Here is a 26,627-nt window from a genome sequence, read left to right on the forward strand (position 1 = left end):
GAATATTATTCTAACGGATCTCCAACGACTTTCCAAAAGTTGGATGTTGGCTCAGTTTTTTTTTTTTGGTAAAACTTGGCACGGCTTGATTACTTACTGGGTCAAAGCCAACAAACCGTAAACGCGGCTCGCCGAGTTCTCCCTGTTCCACAAATAAACGGTCGGGGTCAGGGACCAGGTCCCAAGTTTATGTTTTACCCAGTCGGAAGGTCCAACCCAAGCAAATTGACAGATTCCACCCTACTTCTCCCAATTCCGTTATTCTAACATTTAAACCGTAAACCAAGGCAGCCAACCGCGACCTCCAGACCCAAACTTGGTCTCACAGCCAAAGCTATTATAAATATGTACACAGGCTTCCCATCTCACCACGGACATTGGCCTTCTTCCATCCCAAAACCAAAAACCAGCACAAACTACAACTTCGGAAGGAGGAGGAAAAAAAAAACAATCTGAAGCTTTAACCAGCAGGAACACAGAGATGGCAGCTCTTCAAGCCCAGAATCCATTATCATCGTCAGCAGCAGCAGCAGAATCATCGTCAGTTGCATTCGGCAGCAGGTTTTCTGCTAGTCTTCATGCCCCTTCTAATGTCAGAATCAAGGGTAGGATCTCTCTTCCAAAGCCACCAATTACCAACATCGCCATGAGGGATTTGATCCTGAGAGAAGAGAACACTGCCACCAGGCAAAGCCAAACACATACCGCAACACGTAACAAAGATGAAGATTTGATCATCACCAAGCTTCATGCCATTGCCGAGGCAGTCGCGGATCGAGCAGAGATGCACGCGATCATCGGAGCACAGAGGAATAACTGGAATCACCACTTCCTCCACTCCATCAACTCCATCAACCTCACCGCATCCCTCATGGCTGGAATCTCGTCTATCCCACTGGGGGAAGCCAACCCCCACCTCCTAGCCTTCAAGCTCTCTTCCATGGTCTTGTTCACTGCTGCAACCGGGATGATGCTGGTCGTCAACAAGATCCAGCCTTCCCAGCTAGCAGAAGAACAAAGGAATGCGACCAGGTTGTGGAAACAGCTCGAGAGATCGATCCATGCGACACTCGCCCTCGGAGCTCCTACCGAATTGGATGTCGAGGAGGCTATGGAGAAGGTGCTCGCACTCGAGAAGGCCTACCCACTGCCGTTGCTCCCCGGGATGCTCGAGAAGTTCCCTGAAACCGTGGAGCCTACTCGATGGTGGCCTAAACTAAGGCGGAAGGAGACACGTCCAAAGTATGTTAATGGGGTGGAAAGCAACGGCTGGAGCAAGGAGCTAGAGGAGGAGATGAAGGGCATTCTGAGAGTGATGAAGGTGAAAGACGAGGAGAAGTATGTGAGGGAGGGCAAGCTGGCCTTGAGCATTAACAAGACTTTAGCCACCTCGGGCCCTCTAATGGCTGGCCTGGCTGCGGCCGGTGCCGGTTTGATTGGCTCTCCTGCTCTTGGGCAATTGCCTGTATTGCTTGGGGTTGTCGGAGGGGCGCTTGCAGCTGTAGTGAATACTTTGGAGCATGGTGGGCAGGTTGGAATGGTGTTTGATATGTTTCGCAACAACGCCGGGTTCTACCGGAGGTTACAAGAAGAAATTGAGTCGAATTTGGGGGAAAGAGATCTGCAGAAGAGGGAGAATGGGGAGTTGTTTGAGATGAAGATGGCATTGCAGCTAGGAAGGAGCCTCCCTGAGCTCAAAGACTGGCATCATATGCTTCTCCCTTATGTAACGATGAAGACATTAAAGAGTTCGCCGGAAAGCTGTTCTGATTGTATCATCGCTTTCCGAACTGTTTCTACTGTACATTCTGTTCGGCAAGATAAAACTTACTTTTTTTGGATACAGTAATTTTGAGAGAATACTAAAACCGGACATGTTCTGTTTCATAGACTTGTATGAGCAAACATCTTTTGCCCAGAGGGAAAGGTCAGCTGAGAGTTTCCCTCAACACGCGGGAAGGTTTGACTGGTCAGAGTTCATCAGAAGAGCGCCACCACTAGGAGAAATCCTAAACCAAAGCCTGCCGCATCAACATTTTCGATTGACATATTCTGCAGCTTTTTATTAACTTTAATTATCTATAGCACATATAGTAGACTAAATCTACCTAAGAATTCCTCCTTACTAAAAGGTAAAGCAAGATATGTGCCCAATACAAAGGAAAACAGGGCCTAGGATCAAGGCTCAATAAAAACAGGACAGAATGTGGAGGTTCTTGGAATCAACTTGCTTCTGCTTTAGAGATAGAGAAGAGGCTACCTAGTATTCAAGGAAGCTGTTGGTGCCGACAGAGATTATTTTATGGGTAAACGTCTGAAATCATACTGCTGCCAGATAACTGAAAAGAAAATTTTACTTAATTAATTTAATTCATCCATAAACGACGTCCATTAAGTATCAAGGTACGTTAATGCTAATAAGAGAGTGGCTAGCAACTGACTTAAGATTCTGATTTATCTTCTCGTGAAACATTAAAGATAGTCTATCTTAAAACATTAATAAGAGTGCTAGTAGTCTTGGAAAAAAAAACAAGAATTGGTAGTTAACCACTCGCGTCCCTTCTTATTTAAATTCTCAAATGTTCTGATAAATTATTCAAAAGTAGTGTGTATCATCATATAGGTTAGAAATTCTTTTGGCAAGTGGCGGCCTTGTCATTCAAGAGTAACACAAATAGATGGATACAAATTTCCATAGCAGTCCGCTTGAGGCACAGAGTAATGAAAAAGACCCGGGGCCCAATGAAGAGATGTCATGAAACAAGTGAAAACGAGAGCAATAGGCCTGATTAAGAGCCGGGGGTATACAAAGATACCTAGTTTTATAAAAGATAAATCTAACAACACAGATATGTTTCATTTCATGAAAATGCCACAAAACAATAATTATACACTGAATAACACCAAATTGATCGGCACTATCGGGTGTTTGAACATGACTCAAGCACAGCTCCCCTAGCCCGAAATTCGTCCATGACTTACTCAAGGCCATAGTTCTGGCTCCATGGTTTAGAAATATTCCCGAGGCAAACACCAAAAGACTCAGATTTATCAATATATCAAATATACGAAAGGCAGGGGAATGAAACTAGTCCAAATAACGTCAAAAACATATATACCAGCAACAGGCGACAAAGCTATGAAAACAACACGCAATTGGAGCGGCATATATTGATGATTTATCCATCCTACTACCGACCAGAACTGCATGGTATGTCAAAATAGTTATTCATCAGGCTGGATGCTTGGAAATCACCATGAGGTAAGACCCATGCAGATTTTACATACCATCCATGCAGTCAACTGCACTGAGGGATGATCCTTCTTAACTTTATTCTTAACCTGCACCCAAGGTCTCCCTAAGGTACAAGAATTTGTATCAGTTGACGCAATAAATGAATATATCCTGAGATTAGATACATCTAATATATCAGATTGTGGAAGCAACTACCGGAATGATGCTGATCGTCAAAAGATCCAGCCTTCTCAGCTGGCTGAAGAGCAAAGGAATGGGCAAGAAACGAAGAAAGCATGCGTTAGTCTTGTAGTTGATGCCTACTCCTCTTTGGACAAGGTCATGGGTTTGAGATGCACTTGACACGATTTCTTGGTGGTCTAAAATATACAAGCGTTGTGAAGGGAGAAAGTGAATGAAGCAGGGGTATTGTTCATGTATGGACTAAGCATTACTGCACACTGAAACAAGAAATTTTGATGTTTCCAGAGTAGTTTTAATTATTTGTGTTTTTTATAAAATCATACTAAGTTTGTCTTACAAAAATGAATATTTTGGACTTTTCAAGACCATTATACCCCTACTACCCAAAATTGCCATGCAAAAAAATTTCCTTTCATGTGCATCAAGTCATTTTTTGTGCATTTTTATTATCAAATTGACTAAGCTAGAAGCATACCAAATCACTTAAGGTAGTGACATGATCCAATATTATCTAACATAAATGGCTCATTCCAAATGAATAGTAAAAATATTAATAATAAAAAAGTTAATTATAACCTTCTTTGAAATTGACAACTTTATAGAAGAGAACCACGTACCTATAGCTTTAGTCTTCCAGAAGTATCATGTAGAACCTTTTGCAATTCTTCCGCATTGATGGTACACAATTAAGCATTTATATCCATTTGAATTGCAACTAATCTTTTCCTTTCATTGGTGAGAGGTTATAAATAAATCCACCTCTCCACTTTTATATATGGTTATAACAATCACCCAACCCTCCAAGGTACTTGGAGCTTTCTAGCGCAAACCACAAACAGTAACATCACTCTCCTCTTAGTTACATGAAAACTAAAAAAAAAAGGGTGGATATAACATCACTTGAATGTGAGAAACGATCTGTATATTTATGTGAGGCTATTTTATTTAAAAAGGCCTAGTTAAAATATAAAGGTAGGATAATCTTTTTCTAGATTAAGTAATCTTTCAATTATTCTACATGATTTTTCAATACAGTTTTTTGACCATTTTTAATCTAAAAATTCATGCAAAAATTTTTATGGTCGATCCTTGCTTTTCTGAAGATCATTCTTAGTTGCTTAATTGAAAAAGGATGCAGATAAAACGTTATCACCGCAAAAAAGCCCATTGAATTTTTGTTAATGTATTCTAATTCTAATCTATATATAGTTAATGTTAGCTTAGTCGAGAGGCAAATGGAGGAGAGAGTGTCTCACCCAAAGCGCAAAGCTTACCATATCAACTCTCACACCCCCTTCTTTTTGGTACACGTGGGGCGAAAGCGCCAACAAGACAATAACAGAGGCAAAGAACATTACACGCGCGCGAGGGAAGATAACTCCTGCCATGTCACGTCGGCCATGACGAGAGAAAGGATATGCGGATCGGGAAGACGGCATGTCGAATAGAATCAAGTTTACAGCATGGCTAATCTGCCAGCTGGGTGATTAGTTTCTCTAAAGGCATGTGATATTAAAAAACACGCCAGTTGAGAACAGCAACAGGCAATGTCTGCTAACACGGATGAGACACTTGCGAAGCTGGTTGGAAGACATGTTCCTTGGTGCTGTCGGACATCCAGTTAACGACAATTGAAGAATTAACTTCGATCCAGACTTTTTTAAACCCAAAGTACTCATTGACAGCTACCAATAGCCCCCTCCAAGCAGCGCTGGTCGATGAAGATTTTGCTTCAGATTTAACCAATTCAAACGGCGTACGTTGCCTGGTCAAGAGTCAGGGACTGCGACTTGAAACCAGGTTGAAATCTCGCCCACCTCCTCGTTCCACAGGCAACCATCTCAACATTTAGGTAACCCCATGTTACAACAAACACAAAAATAAAACACATAGATTCATATAATTATATAAAATAAAAAAAAAATACAGAATTTACGTAGTTCAACTGAAAAACCTATATCCACGGACAACATACGAGAGAAAAATTTTACTATGATGAAAAGAGAAATACAATCACTCAGAACTCTCCAAACCCTAACCGCAATTTGATTTTCCAAATCTCTCTCACAAAACTATCGAGATTGATAGAAAGTACAATATTTATACTGATCCGTACCACGGGGAGCGTTGTCCTTCTCACCCCCTAATGAGGTCAGTGGTGAACTTCGGGCATAGATCTATTGGCCCATACCCTCCGTTACAATCACAGACTTTCCAAAAAATTTTATTCAGATCTCAACGCGAATTTTTCGGATCGAATTATAATTCAAATCCATAAAAATAATATTCAAAATTCAAATCTCATTAACACCTTAGACCCTTCCATCCTCGATACCGCAGCAAACAAGCCTCAAAGCAACAGAGATATCTAAGCCACTTCACCGCCACAACCCACACAAAAGAGATCAAGCTGCAAATATATATAACCATGGCCACCCTCCAAGTTAGCAATCTCCTCTCATCTTCTTCCTTCTCAAATCAACGAAGGATCTGCGCCAGTCTTCACGTCCCCTCCCGTCTGGGAGCAAAGGCCATCTCCCTTCCAAAGCTCCCTGCTTTGATCAAAATGGAAGAACTAGTCGGCCTTAAAGAAGATAATATTTCGGACGTTAGCTACACCCAACCTCATCAAGCAATGAGTACAGCCGATAAAGATAATCGCTTGGTATTCAAGCTCCTGGCGATCGCTGAGGCCGTAGCTAGCGGACCGAGCTGAGATGCATGCCATCATTGGAGATCAGAGGAACAACTGGAACCACCTCTTCCTCCATTCCATCAACTCCATCAATCTCACCGCTTCCCTCATGGCCGGGCATCTCCGCGGCTCTCACGGTGGGAGAAGCAGCACCACATCTCTCAGCCTTCAAGCTCTCATCCGTGGTCTTGTTCACCGCAGCTACAGGAATGATGCTGATCGTCAACAAAATCCAGCCTTCTCAGCTGGCTGAAGAGCAAACTAGGAATGCCTCCAGACTGTGGAAGCAGCTCGAAAGATCGATCCACAGCACCCTCGCGCTCCGAGCGCCTGCCGAATCGGACATCGAGGAGGCTATGGAGAAAGTCCTCGCACTCGAGAAGGCTTATCCATTTCTTTTGCTTCCAGGGATGCTGGAGAAGTTCCCAGAAACCGTGGAGCCTACACGTTGGTGGCCTAAATGCAGAGATGGGGGCAAGAAACGAAGAAAGCGTACGTTAATGGGATGGCGAGCAACAGTTGGAACGAGGAACTGGAAAAGGAGATGATGGGAATTCTTAGAGTTCTAATGACCAAAGATGAGGAGCAGTATGTGAAATTGGGGAAGCTTGTGGTGAACATTAACAAAACTTTGGCTATCTCCGGACCTCTCTTCGCCGGCATGGCTGCAATAAGGGCTGGTTTCATCGGCTTTCCTGTTGACAGCCCACAGCCTGTGTTGCTGGGGGTTGTCGGAGGAGCACTTGCAGCGGTAGTGAATACTCTGGAGCACGGCGGGCAGGTGGGAATGGTGTTTGAGCTGCTCCGCAACTGCGGCGGTTTCTACCGGAGGTTGCAAGAGGAAATCGAGTCCAACTTGAGGGAAAGTGAGGTGGAGAAGAGGGAGGATGGGGAGTTGTTTCGGCTGAAGATGGCTTTGCAGCTTGGGCGAAGCCTTTCTGAGCTCAAAGGCTTTGCATCCTATGCTTCCCCGTCTTGTAAAGATGAAGATATCAAAGAATTTGCTGGGAAGCTATTCTGAGGTGTAAATATTTGGTGTGTAAAAGGATTGCTGATTTTTTGGTTTTTATATTATTCTTTGAGGTGTAAATATTTGGTGTTGTGATAGTTTGGAAATTAAATGTATATGTAGCCAGTGGCTTCTGCGATGAATGGAAATTATAGAATGTATCATGAGAATTTTTTGAAGCTATTTTTCTGGTTATAAAATGTTACAAGAAATTCGAAGTATCTTTGAGAGAACATGTTTTAAAATAACAGGAATTGTTTCTCTATCTTCCTCTCTTCCTTAATGACACGCTGGTTTTTAAGGTACCTGTTGCATTATGACCGTTTGGTACGTGCAACTCATGTTTCAATGTTAAGCATTTGATAGAAGGTACATGGTCCCAATTTTATTAACATTGACTATTCGAATATGTGTGCAAAACATATTTAATATGGTATTCTCGGCCATTTTTATTTTTTTAAATAATAAAAATATTTAATCTATTAATTGACTGGTGCTTTTGCTAAAATAAGGGGATATTTAGAAGAAAAGATAGATGAAAGAGACCTAACCTGCATAAGATGCACAATCCCACATGCTGCTCTACAGGCACGCGCCGGTGGATTTGCATGCCTCATGGACCGTAAAGTAATACGTGTTTATAATCATTATTATATAGTTATTATTGGTTATATACATATGTTTGTCGCGTTGTACAGACAACATGTACTTTCGAAATTTTTTTCTTTTGTTGATGTAAATAACAATTTAAAAACTCAAATCTCCTAACCGTTCTAAAAATAATATATTAATTACTTATATAATGATATATTGTGATATATAGTTCCAGATATAATATTAAATTATATTCTTGATATGCGCGATCGGCCTCGCCATGCCCCTTGTGGTTAAGAGGGCATTTTCTTCTCCTCGGTGGATGTGGGGTGAGTTGGGATTCTCTAGTCTCTACCGTACATATTTACGGACATTGAGGCATTTAGACTTTCGTGTGATGTTTTCTGGTGGAAAGATTTTATATGATGTGATGGCATAATTTGTTTTCAGAGCTAGGTTAGCCAAAGCAATTTCTTCTCCGATCTCTACTATGAAATTTTTTTTTTTTTTGTTGGGATTCAACACATCCATAACAAGATCTCGCCATCCAAAGAACATGAAGTCTTTTCGCATAATTATGACCTCCCTAAATGTGAAAACAAATGCTTTTGGGCCAATCCTCATTATCCGAATTGTACTTTTTATGCAGCAGGAATGATTGTTCTTCTTCCGTAATGCCAACCATTGGATCATCCTATTCATGATTCAAAGCATGCTTAAATTTTTTTTTTTTTGTTTATTTGCATTAGATCTCAAAATAATTATTGTGCCAATCAAGGTGGATTTGTGCAGAAGAGAAGATGGAATTCAATCCCACCAGCCCTACCATGAATCACTGTCCAAGAATGACACCAATCCCCTTGTGCCACGTAAGTCAGGCTTTTTAAACTGAAAAAATTATGCTCGTTTACCACAGTTAAAAACAAGCACGCTAACTTACAGGTTGGATTTAAAATTGCCGCAGTGTAGTAATCCTTTGTACAGGTCTTATAATCTTGAATTTTAATCACGGCCAGATACAGGGAGGGTCAGGCCAACCCCATGTAACAGAATATTATTCTAATGACCTCCAACGACTTTTATCTAGCAGTTGGTCGATGTTGGCTTCAGAATTTTTTTTTTGGGTAAAACTTGGCACAGATTAAATTACTTACTGGGTCAAAGCCAACAAACCGCAAACGCGGCTCGCCAAGTTCTTCCTGTTCCACAAATAAACGGTCAGGGACAGGGCCCAGGGACCCGGTCCCAGTTTTATTAAGGTCCAACCCAGGCAAATTGACAGGTTCCACGCTCTAAGACTTCTCCCAATTCCGTTATTCTAACATTTAAACCCTAAACCAAGTCAGTCAACCACAACCTCCAGACCTAAACTCGGTCTCATAGCCAAAGCTATTATAAATATGTACATAGGCGTCCCATCTCACCATATCCCAAAACCAAAAACCAGCACAAACTGCAACTTCGGAAGAGGAAAAAAAAATCTGAAGTTTTAAGCAGCAGGAACACAGAGATGGCAGCTCTTCAAGCCCAGAATCTATTATCATCGTCAGCAGCAGCAGCAGCAGAATCATCGTCAGTCCATTCGGCAGCAGGTTTTCTGCTAGTCTTCATGCCCCTTCTAAGGTCAGAATCAAGGGTAGGATCTCTCTTCCAAAGCCACCAATTACCAACATCGCCATGAGGGATTTGATCCTGAGAGAAGAGAACACTGCCACCAGGGCAAAGCCAAACACATACCGCAACACGTAACAAAGATGAAGATTGATCATCGCCAAGCTTCATGCCATTGCCGAGGCAGTAGCGGATCGAGCAGAGATGCACGCGATCATCGGAGCACAGAGGAATAACTGGAATCACCACTTCCTCCACTCCATCAACTCCATCAACCTCACTGCATCCCTCATGGCTGGAATCTCGTCTATCCACTGGGAGAAGCCAACCCCACCTCCTAGCCTTCAAGCTCTCTTCCATGGTCTTGTTCACTGCTGCAACCGGGATGATGCTGGTCGTCAACAAGATCCAGCCTTCCAGCTAGCAGAAGAACAAAGGAATGCGACCCGGTTGTGGAACAGCTCGAGAGATCGATCCATGCGACACTCGCCCCACGAAGCCCCTGCCGAATTGGATGTCGAGGAGGCTATGGAGAAGGTGCTCGCACTCGAGAAGGCCTACCCACTGCCGTTGCTCCCCGGGATGCTCGAGAAGTTCCCTGAAACCGTGGAGCCTACTCGATGGTGGCCTAAACTAAGGCGGAAGGAGACACGTCCAAAGTATGTTAATGGGGTGGAAAGCAACGGCTGGAGCAAGGAGCTAGAGGAGGAGATGAAGGGCATTCTGAGAGTGATGAAGGTGAAAGACGAGGAGAAGTATGTGAGGGAGGGCAAGCTGGCCTTGAGCATTAACAAGACTTTAGCCACCTCGGGCCCTCTAATGGCTGGCCTGGCTGCGGCCGGTGCTGGTTTGATTGGCTCTCCTGCTCTTGGGCAATTGCCTGTATTGCTTGGGGTTGTCGGAGGGGCGCTTGCAGCTGTAGTGAATACTTTGGAGCATGGTGGGCAGGTTGGAATGGTGTTTGATATGTTCGCAACAACGCCGGGTTCTACCGGAGGTTACAAGAAGAAATTGAGTCGAATTTGGGGGAAAGAGATCTGCAGAAGAGGGAGAATGGGGAGTTGTTTGAGATGAAGATGGCATTGCAGCTAGGAAGGAGCCTCCCTGAGCTCAAAGACTTGGCATCATATGCTTCTCCCTCATGCAACGATGAAGACATTAAAGAGTTCGCCGGAAAGCTGTTCTGATTGTATCATCCGCTTTCCGGACTGTTTCTACTGTACATTCTGTTCGGCAAGATAAAACTTACTTTTTCTTGGATATAGTAATTTTGAGAGAATACTAAAACCGGACATGTTCTGTTTCATAGACTTGTCTGAGCAAACATTTTTTGCCCAAAGGAAGGCTCAGCTGAGAGTTTCCCTCAACACGCGGGAAGGTTTGGACTGGTTGAGATGTATCATCAGAAGAGCGCCTCCACTAGGAGAAATCCTTAACAAAGCTGCAACATCAACATTTTGAATTGAAAATTCTGTAACCAACTCAGTATATCACCGCTTAACCATCTGAACACATCGCTGTTGAGATGGTTGCAGAATATTTCAATTCAAAATACTGATGCGGCAGCTTTTCATTAACTTAATTATCTACAGCACATATAGTAGACTAAATCTACCTAAGATTCCTCCTCTACTAAAAGGTAAAGCAAGATATGTGCTCAATACAAAGGAAACCGGGCAAGGATCAAGGCTCAATAAAACAGGACAGAATGTGTAGGTTCTTGGAATCAACTTGCTTCTGCTTTAGAGATAGAGAAGAGGCTACCTAGCATTCAAGGAAGCTGCTTGATCTTTATCATCTCACATCGAGCTGTTTGTGCTGACAGAGATTATTGTATGGGTAAACGTCTGAAATCATACTGCTGCCAGATAACTGAAAAGAAAATTTTTCTTAATTAATTTAATTCATCCATACACGACATCAATTCATGGTATTTTAATGCTAATAACAGAGTAGTTAGCAACTGGCTTAAGATTCTGATTTATCTTCTTGTTGAAACATTAAAAGATAGTCTATCTTAGAACATTAATAAGAGTGTTAGTACTTTGGAAAAATTACACGAATTGGTAGTTAACCACTCGCATCCCTTCATATTTAAATTCCCAAATGTTCTGATGAATAGCAGCAGCCTGTGTAACATATAGATTAGAAATTCTTTTGGTAAGTGGTGGCCTTGTCATGCAAGAGTAACACAAATATATAGATATAATTTTCCATAGCAGTCCACTAGAGGTACAGAGAAATGAAAACGACCTGAGGCCCAATGAAGAAATGTCATGAAACAAGTTAAAATGAGAGCAATAGACCTGATTAAGAGCCAAGGGGTATAGAAGGATACCCAATTTTATAAAAGATAAATCTAACAACCACAGATATGTTTCATTTCATGAAAATGCCATAAAACAACAATTATACACTGAATAACACCAAATAGATCGGCACCATCGGGTCTTTGAAAATGACTCAAGCACAGCTCCCCGAGCCAGAAATTTGTCCATCACTTACTCAAGGCCATAGTTCTGGCTCTAAGGTTTAAAAATATTCCCCTGAGGCAAACACCAAAAGACACTCAGATTGACCAATATATCAAATATACAAAAGGCAGGAGAATGAAACTAGTCCAAATAACGTTAAAACATACCAGCAACAGGCAACAAAGCTATGAAATACAACACGAAATTGGAGCGGCATATATTGATGATTTATCCATCCTACTATGGGCCAGAACTGCATGGTATGTCAAATAGTTATTCAGGCTGGATGCTCAGAAATCACCATGAGGTAAGACCCATGCAGATTTTACATACCATCCATGAAGTCATCTGCACTGACGGATAATCCTTCTTAACTTTATTCTTAACCTGCACCCAAGGTCTCCCTAAATTACAAGACTTCGTATTAGTTGATGCAATAAATGAATATATTCTGAGGTCAGATACGTCTAATATATCACTTGTTGCACACAAATGATCTGATGAATTCATTATTTCTATCTTTTCCCTTTTCAATGGTCTAACAGATTTATCCAAGTTTGAGGAACAAATGAAGTTGTCTTCTCTATTAGCGATTACGAAGTCAGCATGATAAGAGATAGCAAGCAACGATCTCCCGACAAGCATTCTTCAAAGAGATACAAGAATAGAGATACTCATAACCCAAGGAGAATGGTCCTGCACAATGCTGTCAGAGGGTGATGTCAGAAATTGTTCTAATCTTTAGGGCTATCTTTCTATCATCATCAACATAAAGTGCTGGACATATTTAACCATAAATGAAAAAACAAGATCTGTCTCTTCCCTAGTTGGACTGCTGGATTTGTGCTGTTATAAGACATGTCTTCAGTGAATGTGATTACCAGAGTCAGAGAATAGGGTTTTAAAGAAGAGCGCTATTAGCCCGGGATTAATAAGGACCTTTGATATGCAGCGAGCAGGCAGAAGATGCATGGTCAGAGTTTTTGGATTGTTCTAGCATGAAGTTCTTAAACACCCAACAATTACTTGCTCAGAGCTGGCTGAGCAGAACCAAATGAGAAGCTCACGTACTAGAAATTGTGCTAGCTATGGAAGCTCATCTACAAAAAACAAGGTTCATAATTATCCAACACGATTAAAAATTTGCAAATCCGAATCCACAACCACCATTAAAAGCCAAGTTACCAAGCAAGGCACGGTGCATGCAGCCTAGTAGGAAGCTGTTTGACTCACACCTAGGTTTTGCTTTGTTCCTTGAACATCTTCAAAGTCATGCATAACTGGAAGAAAACCAATAAAGCTATTGACCTCCCAGCCCATTCCAAAAATGCCTAGCTATGGCTGTGGCTATAATAATGCATGTTCTCTTATAGCATGCTTCATGTGCTTATCATAAAGACATAAACCATAATTGAATCATAACTAAAACCAGAATTTTGATATGTTTTCTTAACGCATAACTAACAAGTTAATTCATGATTGGAAGTCAGAAGAGTATTGTTCAAGTAATTTCCAAGTTAGATATGAGCAAACAAGTATCATTTAGTATGTGAAAAAGAATGGAGACAGATAATTATGAAACTAGTATTTCTTTAAGCCTTCATACCAAAAAAATAGCTTTTGTACCAAAACAACGCCAATATATGAAAGGTGACAAGATTACTGTATAACAGATTGACGAAAATATAATATATCAAAATAGCTGATAGAATTCAACATTGTGATAATACATTGCATACATATGACTAAATGATCCTGTGGCACAAGTGACATTATTTGCAGAAACTTGAATAAAGATATCTACCTGAGCTGGAGCATGAAAGTTGCGTGGATAGAAAAGGTTTCTTGGCATGATGCCACATGCATGCATGTCAAGCATGTAGCACAGCCAGTAACTTCAAGCAAGTACCAAGTTATTCAAATGCCTTCTTTTTATTTTTTTCTTTTTTTTCAGTTGGGGGGAGGGGTGGTGGTCAATATGCAAAAACCTTCTTAAGATGCCATTGAATTATCAGAGAAAGGAACTTACGCTCAACAATTAATCCATAATATAGCAGGAACAGGAAATTGTTCCATGGAGAAGATGTCAGCTGCTCCAACAGGACCTGAAAAAGTACATCACCACAATGTGTGAGGAAGTAACTTGATAAGATTCATACTTAATTCCAAGAACAGCCCGCTATCATCGCATTGGGATGTCCAGATCTAATTAGAATCGATTGCTATCATATTAGGTGCTTTGTTTGTATCGATTGGTATGTGCTCATGAATCGTCCCTTGTGGATCTCTATGGACTGGTCAAATTTATCTTGTGAACTGTCACATTTACTTACTCATGAAGAGACCAGCTTTCTTATATCTTTTCTCACTGATTCTAGTGAACCTTACTATATCACCTTCCAGAGACCAAGGAGTTAAGGATGAATATTACTTTACCTTCTTGGCTACAGTCTTATTGTCTTTCTTCCCCTTGAAATGATATCCAACAGCTTATGCAGGAAGTGCCCAAATGGTCCACCATAGGCGAATCCAAAGAGCTGAATGGCATCATGTCAGCATACATAACTGAAATTAATCAGTAATTGCCAATACATGCATATGCATATTCTTATGATGCAAATAAATACTGAATGCATATCTTTTACATGTATCAGCATATGTGTAAGCATGAGATCGAACCTATGAGTATTAAAACATAAAACATCTTCAAGGAATTATAATGAAATGCAATAATATCTCTGAAGAGGCCATACATGAAAGACATGTATTATTTCGAATATGATGTTGAGGGTGACAATATGTAACCAGCACAAGTAATCAAAATCATGTAGCCTAAGAGATTCAACTATATAACTTGTCAGCATGCTGTCATGAAGTATCAGCTTCTGCACATGCATAAAAAATCTCTTATACATGACAGGGTAACAAGAGTATGTGCTCACAGAGTGCCCATGGAGGAAAAGTGCGCTTCAGACTGTATGCGCTCACAAAGTGCTGGATACTTTTGTATTTCAGTGATGTACTACTCCCGGTGAGTGTCTAAGAAAATGGTGGTCTACTATATATATATATATATATATATTTTTTTTTTTTTTTTTAAAAGAAAGAAAGAAATGCCAGACTCCCAATTTTCAAGCATTTGGATGATGCAGGCATGCTCTTAATCACTATAACATATAAACTACGTCAACTCTCTCATATTATAACCACAAATTTTCCTTTCACATTTGATCCTCTCAATCAGTTTATTCTGTGCCAACTATGCCAAGGAAATCCTTCTTCACATGGAATCACACCACTAGATGACATTTTCTGAGGATTAGTTATTCCATCAGAATCGAACAATATGTATTAGGTATAATTACAGTCGAAGATCCAGTATACAAAAGAAAGATGCCTATGCACCCACGTCTCGGATCCTTAACTAAGTCAATATATATAATCAACCTAATTTCACCTCGGCTTCAGCAAAATGGAATTCCAAAGCCTCGACAGCTACCTGGTTTCTTATAACCCTTCAGAGAAAGGCATCACCTTCCAGAACAAAATTCGCTAGCAACAGCATCACATCAGAATCTTTGCCAGCCCAATCACCCCTTACAAATTAACGTGAAAAAAAAAATGAAAAAAAGCAGAAAAATATACCACTTTAACAAGAAGCCGTCTCAATTGAAGCCTCTGAATGCCCGAGAGCTTCTGCGCCACGGAATCGCTGACCCCTGCCAATACCCCGGCAGTGATGGCCTGTCGGCAGAGCAAAAGAATCACAACCCAGCCATCACTCAGTAGAAGTAAAAGGAGGGGTAGCAGATGAAAAGGAAATACCTTGGTCCGCAAAGGGTGGAGTTGGAGCTGCCTCATGTACTGTTCCCATCCCTTCTTCGCTATCTCGCCCATCCTTCCTTCCTTCTTTCTTCTTCTTCAGCTTCTCCTTCTCTTGCTCAGAAGGAAGAAGTGCCGCCTCCTCTCCTCTTAATAAAAGTGGAATCAAGGGAGAAGTCGGCCGGACGCGGGGCTCGGGCGGATCAACCAACTCCAGTGGAACGGGTCTAGGGCATCTCCTAGGGAACCTGATACCAAGATCCCATGGGAGCTTTGTTGCTTACCACAAAAGGACGCCGGTCTTCCCTCTTCAAGCCGCTCGGCCAACCGACGACATCTGGGTGTATTAAATATCAATTGTTTGTCACACGTGCCATGCACGTTTAAATTAAAATTGACAATAAAAATATTAAATAAATATTTTGTATATGATTGGTGTTTTTTTTTTTTTTATACAAATGGACGATCACACCAATCTATTGCGAGCGTAGTCCAAAAGATCAAGATACATAAAATCTCACGAAATCAACGGACGGTTCTCACCCTGTTTCTAAATTCAGTCGTCAGAGTACTCTGCAATAAAAGCCGTCACCCAGTCTGCTGCAATATTAATCTCTCGATATACATGTTGAACTTTGACTACCGCAGTTTGACAAAGAGAGGTTTAAACATTCCGGATAAGAGAATGACCTTCGAGCTATCTAGCACCTCTCTGAATCTAAGCAATGACCGTAGCAGAGTCACCCTTAAGGTAGATCCTCTCCGCGTGAAGCTGCTGTCTGGCAAAAGTAACACCTGCTCAGGCGGCATGAAGCTCCGCCCCTAGGACAGAAGCTCAAAGAGGTAGAAGCCACTAGCTGCCAGAAATCTACCATCAAGGCCACGGATGATAAAGCCAGCTCCACCTCTCCCATCTCTAACACTGCCATCAAAGTTTACCTTAACAAACCCCGAGGATAGGGGCTCTCAAGGGATGGATAGAACCCTATGGGTAGCTGTCGAGGCAACCAGGGAGCTCTAGAGATCGGAGATACCAAGGAACGGAGTGGCAGTATGAACTTGGTAATACTTCTAAGCAAGACAGATAGCTCTGTCCAAAACCCGACAAGCAGGAATCATATCACTATCGAAGACAAGGCTATTTTTAGACAGCCAAATCTGGTCAGCAATATATGCCATCCGTCCAGCAACAGCGGTCAACCCGTTGGTCACACTCTAATGAATCAAGCTAAGAAAGGAAACCAACCAGAGATCAGTGCTTGTCTCCCAAGAGTAACCGCCCGCCTGTCTTCAAATGAACCTTACCTTAGGACAGTGCAGAACAGCGTGCTCCGCAGACTTGTCCTCCATCCCACGATTGGACAGAAGGTCGGAACCTCCATGCCCCTATCCCTGAGTAGTATCCGAGTGGGAAGCCGATTCCAAGCAAGTTTCTAAAAAAAAATCCTGACCCTAGGATGATCACCAACTCTCCAAATCCAGGTAGTCTCGATCTTCCTAGCAGGCGTTGGCCCATATAGTTGAGAGAGGTTCCTCAAGGAAACCTTCAGATAGCAGGAATGCCCCCAGACTCTCGCATCCTGACTGGGGTGCACTGGAATCGGGATGATAAGGATCCGCTCCGCAAGTGGGCCCTTAAAGAGCCAAGTGATCTCCTTTATTCTCTAACTGGAGCCGTCGGCAGTAATGAGGTCAGACACCATCAAGTGGTCCTCCACCTCAATGCTGATAAGGGTCGGCTAGTGGGAAAAAGAAATGCCCGAAATCTAGGTATCTTGGATCACCTCCACCGAGCGTCCATCCCCAATCAAACATTTGATCTGGTCTGTAATGTCGGGCCCTCGAGTGCAAATCTCCCTCCAAATAAAAGAGCATCTTCGAGCGGTGTGGATGGGATCCCATGGCTGCACTCACCATAGCAGACCCTCATCATCCTACTCCACAAACTGTTCGATTGGATCAAGAATCTAGCCATATGCCTCGCAATCAATACATCCCTCCTTGTCAACAAAGAGTAGATCCCTAAATCACCATCTCGCACAGGTTGGCACACCACCTCCCAAGAAAGTAGACGGACTCGATGACAATCGCATCCAAAACCCCACAAGAAGTTGCAAAACTATTGCTCTGTCCCTCTAATGCAAGCAACCGGCACAATCGTATTGGCCAAGAGGTAAATCGAAATAGAGTTCAGCACTAATCTCACCAAAATCATCCTACCTATGAAGGATAGGGCATCAGCCTGCCAACCCTGAAGATACTCCTGGACCCGCTGTTCCAAAGGCCTGCACTCAGCCCACCATAGATGACGGCTCGTGATTGGAACTCTAAGATAAGACAACATCCCAGTCTACTCTCGAAACTCCAGGATCTCTCAGATCGCTGATCTGACCTAGGGCTTCATCTTCGAGCTGAAGATGATCGCAGACTTCTGAATGTTGACCAACTATCCCGACGACCGACAGTAGGCCCTGACAATGGAGGCAAAGCACTCTGTATTTCGGGTCAATGCACACCCAATGAGAAGGCAGTCATCTACAAAGAGAAGATGCGAGAGTGGCTGGGTCCTAAGAGCAAGCCAATACGGCTCCAGGGCCTGCCCCTAAACTGCTGCTCTCAATACCCTAGATAAGGCATCAGTGCATAAAATGAATAGGTAAGGGGAGAGAGGGCAACCTTGGCAAAGGCCAACAAAAGAAAAAAAAACTCTGTCAGGATGTCATTGATGAGGATGGCGAAGCTCGGGCCCACAATCCAGTCCATGATCCAGTCAATCCATCCCTCTCAAAAACTCAACTCCTAAAGCATCCGCCAGAAGAAAGGTCAGCACATCCGATCGTACGATCACTCCATATCCAGCTTGATCGCCATAAGGCTACGACGATAGGGAGCTCTCTGGAGGTCGTGTATGAACTTCTGGGCCAGCATAATATTATCGATGATAGATCGACCCCCAAAACAAGCATCCTATTTCGGGCTAATCAGATGAGGTATCAACGACTTCAGCCGCCTCACCAGAACCCTCGCACATACCTTGTAGAGGGTGGTGCAGAGACTGATAGGTTTGAAGTGCTTTGGGAGCGAAGCATCAAGCCGTTTCAGAATGAGGGTGATCAAGATCCGCTTCCATGCCACCAGAATGCCCCTGGACTCGAAAGCCGCCTACACCGCCTCCACTACCTCCTCCCAGATGATCGACCAATATCGATAGAAGAACAACAGAGGAAAGCCATCAGGTCCCGAGGTCTTATCCTCTCCAAGAGATTAAAGGCCCCATGCACCTCCTCAAGAGACATCGGGCTAGTCAAAATATCATTCTCCTACACGAAGATACAGGCCACCGACTGGGCACCTGGGATGGAGTAGTCCTCACCAAGCATCATCGTCCATCGATCTTTGAAGAAGTGGAGGATCTCTACTCAAATCCCTCCACCATCATCCACAACACTACCATCACTCCTCCATGACTGCTTGATATGGTTGGCGGACCGTCAGATCATGGTGGACTGATGAAAAAATCTGGTGTTTCGATCCTCCTCCTGAATCCACTGAACTCTAGACTTCTATCTTCATAAGATCTCCTACTGCCTCAGTAGAGAGTGATGCTCGAAGAGCTTACTGCGGAGCTCCCCCATCTCTGGCTTTATGTAAGCCATCATCCTGGTCCTCTCTCAGCCACAGCTTCATAATATCCGCCTCAACTTGCTTAATCCATTGGAAGATGTCGCCTACCTCCAAATGGTTCCATCTGAGGTGTCTATGTCTAGCCAGCTCTAGTCTATGGGTCATCCTGTACCTCACATCCCCACAGATCGGCATCCTCCACACCTCTCGAACTAAGTTCCAAGATCTCAAATAAAAGATCCAAAACTTTTCGAATCAAAAGGGGGCTCTGGGCCAGTCTAGGCCATCCATTGAAACAAGAATCGAACAATGATTCAAGGCTATCTTCGGCAGGTGCTGAACATAATATCCTGAAAAATGCTAGATCCAGTCAGCAGAGGCAAGTGCCCGATCAATCCTCTCTCAAATCCGAGCTAACCCAAGTCAGTTGTTGCACTAGATGAATCTCGGACCTATAAATCCGAGATCAATCAATCCTGTGCTACTGATGAACTCTCTAAACTCTCTAGACTTCACGCTGTCCCCTTACTGCCTACCACCTCACTTCTCATGGGAACCCATGATGTAATTGAAGTCTCCAACCACCAAAGAAGGCACGCCCTACATCAGGAGTCTAAAAATCTCCATCTAGAGCACCCTTCAATCCCTGTGCTTGGTGCTCGCATAGACATCAAAAAGGAGCCAGGGCCCACCAGATTGGTCCATAATGACTAGAACCACCTCTGCTCACATTTGTGACAAGCATCCACAATGCCACATCATCAAGATACCTCCCAACAGTTCTCGAGACTCCATAGCATAAGAGCTCTAGGCCATAGGGATTCTCCATCTAGCTCGGATGAGCCCATCCTCAGAGAGGCGAGTTTCGCTCAGCATACAAACATCAGGACCATGCTGCTGGATCAACCGATCGAAAGTCGACCAAAAGGAAGGCTTTTCCATCCCCTGACAGTTCCAGAGCGGGATCCTCATGGAGAAAACTCACCAAGAAGGGGGCCTACACTCGTACCCCCCACGATTTGAGAGTCCATCTCAGCCACGTCATCCATTGAGTCCTCCATCTCGAAGGTTGTCCCCTCATCGTGGATGGCTTGCCTAAGTCTAGCCACCGTAGCCTCATGAGAGGGGTCTTGGTTTATGTCTGAAGCCTTCATGTGCTCCAAACCCTCAACTGCTACACCCCTAGGTGGGATACCCTCCATCTCAAGCTCAGGCCTCCACTCCAACACCCCTGCCACCACAGGGGCACCAAACTCTCGGCTCACTCCTCTAGGCTCCAGTGGGCCTTCCTCCACCTCCATCGGGGCCCTAACAGCAAAGATGAAGACTCCAGAGCCCTGGGATCCCGCTGTCGCCTTTGGATCCGTGGACAAGGAGGCCACGACCTTTCCCTTTCCCTTGTTCTTCTTTGTTCCAACTTTTTTGGAGCTCTCCAGGCCCAAATCTCGGCTAGTGGGCTTCACTGGAGCCCGGCCCGTTTCAGAATCTTGGGGTCAGGCTCACTTGGGCTGGCCCGCCACCCGCACCCTACTCCCTCTCCTGCTTGGCCCGCTTTCAATTGGACTGGACCCCCGACAGCAGTGCCCAGCATGCTTGCGTGCCCATCCCGGCCCACAGGCCCCAGGCTGGCCAACGGGTCAAATGGGTTTGGGCCCGAAACCTGCCCCCTACCTCCAGCATGCATCTCTGGGTCCCCTGCCGTCGGACGCGACTGGTCGGGCGATCTCCACCACGCAACCTTGGACAGCTGGATCCATCTGTCGTCTCCAGGCTTTGAGTTCGCCCAGATCAAGTCAGCCGTAGAACTTCCCGACCTGAGTTGACTTGCCAGTGACTCGTGCCAAGTCGACCCCATCATCGGCCTCCTCTTGTCCACTCCAGCCTCCTACCTCAGCTCCCACTGATAGACGGCCAACAACCAAGGCCCAAGAGGGGGCCCCATCGTACCCTAGTCTCCTTCTGCCCCCTAGTCTCTGGGCCCAACCTCGCCGCCGCAACTCCTTTCCCCGGCTAACACTGGTCCTCCAACGGGTGGAAGTATCCACAATGGAGACAAACTTTATCGGCACATTCGAACATGAACCACTGCTATAATGGGCCTGCCGGCCCCTTAACCAGAACCCTCGACTGCAGAGGGCGGCCGAGGTCAATTTTGATGCAAACACAGGCAAACCCCAACCGCCTCAGGTCTGCCATGCATTCGTCAAAGAAAGCCAGCTAGCCGATGAGCCACACCACCTCCCGAAGCATTTCCACATTCCAGTACTCCACTGGAAGTCGTGGAAGACGAACCTACACCAATGCCATCAAGATTGCCCCTTCTATCAGAAAAAAATGCCGGGCTCCACAGTTCGAGGGCTAAGGCCTGCCCTACCATCATCCAAGGCCACCAGAGGACCAGATCGCGCACCGCCGTCTCCCCAAACAAGAAGAAGAGCAGCCTCCTCTCCAGTTCGTAAACCGTAACCTTTCCTTTGACCGCTCCCGGAGTCGAAACTCCCTAGCCACCAACTCCAGCGAAACCCGTTGCCCTAGGCTCCTTCCCACCGCTGCCGATGCCTCCCACCTCACCGATCGCTCTCGAAAAGCCACCATCGAGGCCTCCACAACCTCCGAAAACTATCGAGTGAGCTCCGTCATCTCCTCCGATGATGGATCCGGTGAAACCCATATTGTCCGCCCTTGCAATGCCCCTTTCTAACTCGTCTCCTTCCAGTCGTCGCCCTTCGAGACACTCGATTGGTCTCGTGTCTCCTTCGCCATCATTCACCGCTTCGATGGCTCCAATAGCCGACCAGATCTCCAGCAATCACACCCAAGAAGACAACAACCTGAATCTCAAAGCATTTAAAAAAAAAAAAGGGTCACACAGTTCTCAAAGCACTCAGTAACTAGTTTAACCCATTGGTTGGTGGTCCTTCAAAGACATGTCCTACCGATATTCAATAGACTCATCCGATCAATCACTCTTCTATGATCAGTCCTATGGTTGTCGCCGTACCTAGCCTGAGCTAGGACTCTTCTACATCACTAAAGCCACCTTCATGCCTGCATAGATTCAAAGCTTATGCATTTGAAATTAATTAAAGTAGTCTGGTTACGAATGATTAATTCACACAGTGTATGTGGATGTAGCTAATTGAAATCTATGATATATTTTGCAACCCGGTCTGACTACCATTGCCATGTTATCACTGCTTGGGTTTCCATCCCGAGTTATTAAACTCTGCAGATTTTTGCCATTTTACATGCCAGTAGAGCGAGCTAATACATTGAATTCATTCAAAATGATAAAAATAAGTAAATTCACACAGTGTATGTGGATGTAGCTAATTGAAATCTATGATATATTTTGCAACCCGGTCTGACTGCCATTGCCATGTTATCACTGTTTGGGTTTCCATCCCGAGTTATTAAACTCGGCAGATTTTTGCCATTTTACATGCCAGTAGAGCGAGCTAATACATTGAATTCATTCAAAATGATAAAAATAAGTAAATTCATACAGTGTATGTGAATGTAGCTAATTGAAATCTATGATATATTTTGCAACCCGGTCTGACTGCCATTGCCATGTTATCACTGCTTGGTTTCCATCCTGAGTTATTAAACTCGGCAGATTTTTGCCATTTTACATGCCAGTAGAGCGAGCTAATACATTGAATTCATTCAAAATGATAAAAATAAGTAAAGAGGTGCCAAATTTATTCACAGTTGCAGATAGCGAACTGAGGGAAGAGGCATAATTAAGGCAAATGGATGCCAAAAATGGAAAGAGCACATCCGAAAATATAAAGAATCAGTCCAAAACTGGCTCAAAAACTGGATGAATAGGGCGATCAAAGCAATCAGACTGGTTTGGACCAGTCTGGTCAACACAACTCAATCGAACCAGTCAGCTCCATGATTCTAAGGTGGCGAGTAACGTGACAAATGATGTGGACTAATCCTACTGATTTGGCAGATGACGTGACTGTTGATATGGTAGAAATGCTGCTGCGTCTCTTCCAACGTGTCACTACTGTTATGGCAGTTAGAACCACTCGTTGAGGCTAGAAAATAATTTTTTAAAAAATAATTTTTTAAAAATAAAATTTTAATATATTTAGTTGATAATGAAAAAATAACTCATTACAAAATTTATTTTTTTAAAAAAATTATATAAAATATCTATTATATCTTTAATAGATATAAAATTATATATTTTTACTCATAAACTTTATATAAATATAAATATTATATATATATTAATATAAATATAATATTAATATATTATAATGTAACATTATATCATAATAATTTATTATATTAATATAATACTAATATATTAATATTATATTAACATAATATGAATATTTTAATATAATAAATTTATTAATATAGATATAAATATGATATTATATTAATATTATATTTATATGAATATTAAGATAATATTAATATAAGATTATATTACTATTCAGTATTTCATCCTAACCATCTATTGATATTTTACTAAATTTAATTATATATCTTAAAAAGATATTTTAAAAAAAATATATTACCATTTTTTATGTCACGGGAAGTGCCAAAGCCCATCTTCTCTATGAATTTTCACTTTTTATGAAATGTGGGAAGTGACTTCCCATAGAAAGTATTTTTTTCACTTTCTCTCCTCTTGAAACTCCAACCAAATAAGAGGCACTTTCTTCACTTCCCAGATAGTAACTCTTCCTCCCTCCACTTTTCGTCAACCAAACGAGTCCCTCATTTGGTCTATGATGCGGCAATTAACTAGCTTAGGCTTGGTTTGAGTTAACCGGATCCATTTTTGGATCGGATCTTTCTTTTGGACCTGCTTGAGGCGAGTCCGGCCCGGTGTCCTTCATCAAGAGGGCTTGAATCCTAGCCCAAATCACAATAGCAATAGTGGCTGGGAACCGCAAAGAGATGACGACAGTGTGGAGCCTCTCGATCGACAACGAGAGGTAAATGGCAATGCGATATCTCTCAGCAACGACTGAGAAGTAAACCTTGATCTAATAGACAGCGGCGATCGGTAACAAAGCCCGTCGAGGAGCTCGGAGCACGCAACCATACATCGTTTGGAATGCGATGGATCCGATGGAGGAGGAGCGCACCTTGCTAAAGAGACGCGGCAGATTGGACCAAGCCAATTCCAGAGAAGGCCTTGCTCAATGTAGGGTCCAAAGTAGCGGCAATGAATGGCTCATGTGCTAGTGGCTCCATGGCCCGAGCGGCGGCTTGCAACTTCGCGGCCCATGGCAGTGTGCCAGTGGTAAAAGCCAGGGTGGCCGTAGTGCCAATAGGTCTAGCCAGCCTGACGCACGGTCGTGCATCCCATGCCCATGGTGCTCGTTGTCACGAGTGGCGCATAGGAGTGACCTCTAGGGCTTGTGTTATGGTCTACTAGGACATGTGTTCCATGCAGAGAAAAGGCGGCGGCACTTGGGGCAGCCGTGGAAAAGGAGTTAAGTGCAGGGTGCTCATGGATGCACCACACCAATGATGAAATCGTTGCGAAGATGCTCAGGTCCGACAAGGGAAGGTGAGATTTTTTTTCCTGTTCCCTCAGACGGCTGTTGATGCGCAAAACTCGATTTAATAATTTATAGATGAGGAGGGTGTTGATCAATCTATTATAATGGAAGATAAAGCATCAATGTATCATAGGAAATGCTGATCTACACAAAAAGAAAAGAAAAGCCTGGCAAATTGGCTTTAGTTAGGGCCTCCAATGTCTAAGACAAACAGAATACTGGGAATAATAAGAGAAAAAAGAGAGCGTGATGCATCTATGTCTTCGACGTATATGGGTCTTAAGTTTTTTTTATAGATAAAATTTTTATATCCTATTGGGTTGTTGGACTCTTTAGAGTCTGAGATCCGTTAGAGATTGCAATTGATAATAGGGTTTTTAAAATTTTTAAAAATAAAATTTTAAAAAATAAAATTTTTATAAAAAATTATTTACTATTTGATAATTATATTTATAAAATATTTTAAAATTTTAACATATATTGGATAACTAAAATAAGCAAATATCTTTGGTATGATAAAATTATAATAAAAAATATTATATAATAGAGAATAATATAATATAATATATTATTATATATTAAAAATTATCATATCGTATAATATTAGAATCATATAATATAATATAATATTTGAAGAAACATTATACTATAATATTATATAATTATAATTATAATATAATATATTATAATCTAATAGATTGTATTATATTATAATATAGTGATATTATACTATTATTAATATTATTATATTAGATTATATTTTTATAATATAATAATAGTATAATAAAATTATATTATATATTTATAGTATATCATAATATTAATTTATTATTATATTATATTATATTTATAGTATAATAATATAATATGATATGGTATAAGATGTAATTATAAGATTTGTTAATAAGTATTTTGGTCATCAGAAAAATTTCATTCAAATCAAAATAATTTTTTGATGTTGGTCAAATACTTTTGAGAGAAGCTTCAAAATGAAATATTTTTCAGATCGATCTTTTCAACTTTCTAGTAAAATTAAAATAATTTTTCAATTTTTTACTATATATCATTGTACCATTAAAAAATATTTTTTTGAATTAAAAAAAAATAATTCTTAATTTTCCTTATCAGGATTAGCATAGAAATAAGACTTCTACTTAAATTAGCCTTTTGCTAAGCTTGTGATAGATATGTCATATATAGGCTACGCCAATACTCATCAAATTAAAACATCAAAATGTCCCTGCACGCTTGATTGCGGATTATCCTGATCACGGTCAGGGCTAGAGAAGCACGGCGAATAAAGATCCGCCACGGACACGATCGTGAGAGTATCACTACGGGTCGCAGCGAATTCGCACTCACGAGCGAGCGGGCAAAGACTGTTCCGCCGGGGAAACCAACTTGGGTTGGGCTCAGTGCGTCACTCCGAGCCGGTCTTAGATAAGATCTGGTCCGTTCCTATCTAATCTGATGGGAAGTGCTTTAGCCGTACGATCTCAAATGGAAATGCACCACTTCAGAGCTCCCCTTCAAACAAGGTCCACAAGGAACAGCTCTCTGGCGAGAAGTGCAAATGGGTGGGACGATCGACTCAGAGCCGGCTCCCTCCCTCCCTGCTCCTCCTCCTCCCTCCCTCCTCCTCCGCCTCGGAGGAGAGGAGGAGGAAAGCAGGAGGGCCGAAGGCGACGTCGCGATTCGAAATGCAAGAAGGTCCGTCCCTCGTCTCTTCCCTCGTTTTCTATTTGATATATCTCTCTCGCGCGCTTTAGTTCTCCCTTCTTGTTTCAATCTCTCTTTCGATTCGATTCCATGGAAACCA

General features: G+C 42.5%; 1 protein-coding gene and 4 pseudogenes across 1 annotated transcript; 4 read left to right on the forward strand and 1 right to left on the reverse strand.

Annotated features, from left to right (window-relative positions):
• Window positions 1-380: 380 nt before the first annotated feature.
• LOC140856662 (probable F-box protein At4g22030) lies at window positions 381-1,848 on the forward strand (annotated as a pseudogene).
• Window positions 1,849-5,867: 4,019 nt separating this feature from the next.
• On the forward strand, window positions 5,868-7,155 carry LOC140856342 (probable F-box protein At4g22030; annotated as a pseudogene).
• A 2,036-nt stretch (window positions 7,156-9,191) lies between these two features.
• Window positions 9,192-10,608, forward strand: LOC140856343 (probable F-box protein At4g22030; annotated as a pseudogene).
• A 1,050-nt stretch (window positions 10,609-11,658) lies between these two features.
• On the reverse strand, window positions 11,659-15,970 carry LOC105040480 (peroxisomal membrane protein PMP22). The gene is given in 8 exon segments (XM_010917026.3): window positions 11,659-11,894; window positions 11,990-12,075; window positions 12,156-12,226; window positions 13,852-13,927; window positions 14,259-14,302; window positions 14,305-14,359; window positions 15,468-15,566; window positions 15,648-15,970. Coding segments are annotated over 8 exon segments (552 nt in total). The 5' UTR covers window positions 15,720-15,970; the 3' UTR covers window positions 11,659-11,845.
• Window positions 15,971-26,330: 10,360 nt separating this feature from the next.
• LOC105041456 (dnaJ protein ERDJ2-like) overlaps window positions 26,331-26,627 on the forward strand; it is a 15,920-nt pseudogene continuing 15,623 nt past the window's right edge.

Source organism: Elaeis guineensis, chromosome 3 (assembly GCF_000442705.2).
Source record: "Elaeis guineensis isolate ETL-2024a chromosome 3, EG11, whole genome shotgun sequence".
NCBI classification, from domain to species: Eukaryota; Viridiplantae; Streptophyta; class Magnoliopsida; order Arecales; family Arecaceae; genus Elaeis; species Elaeis guineensis.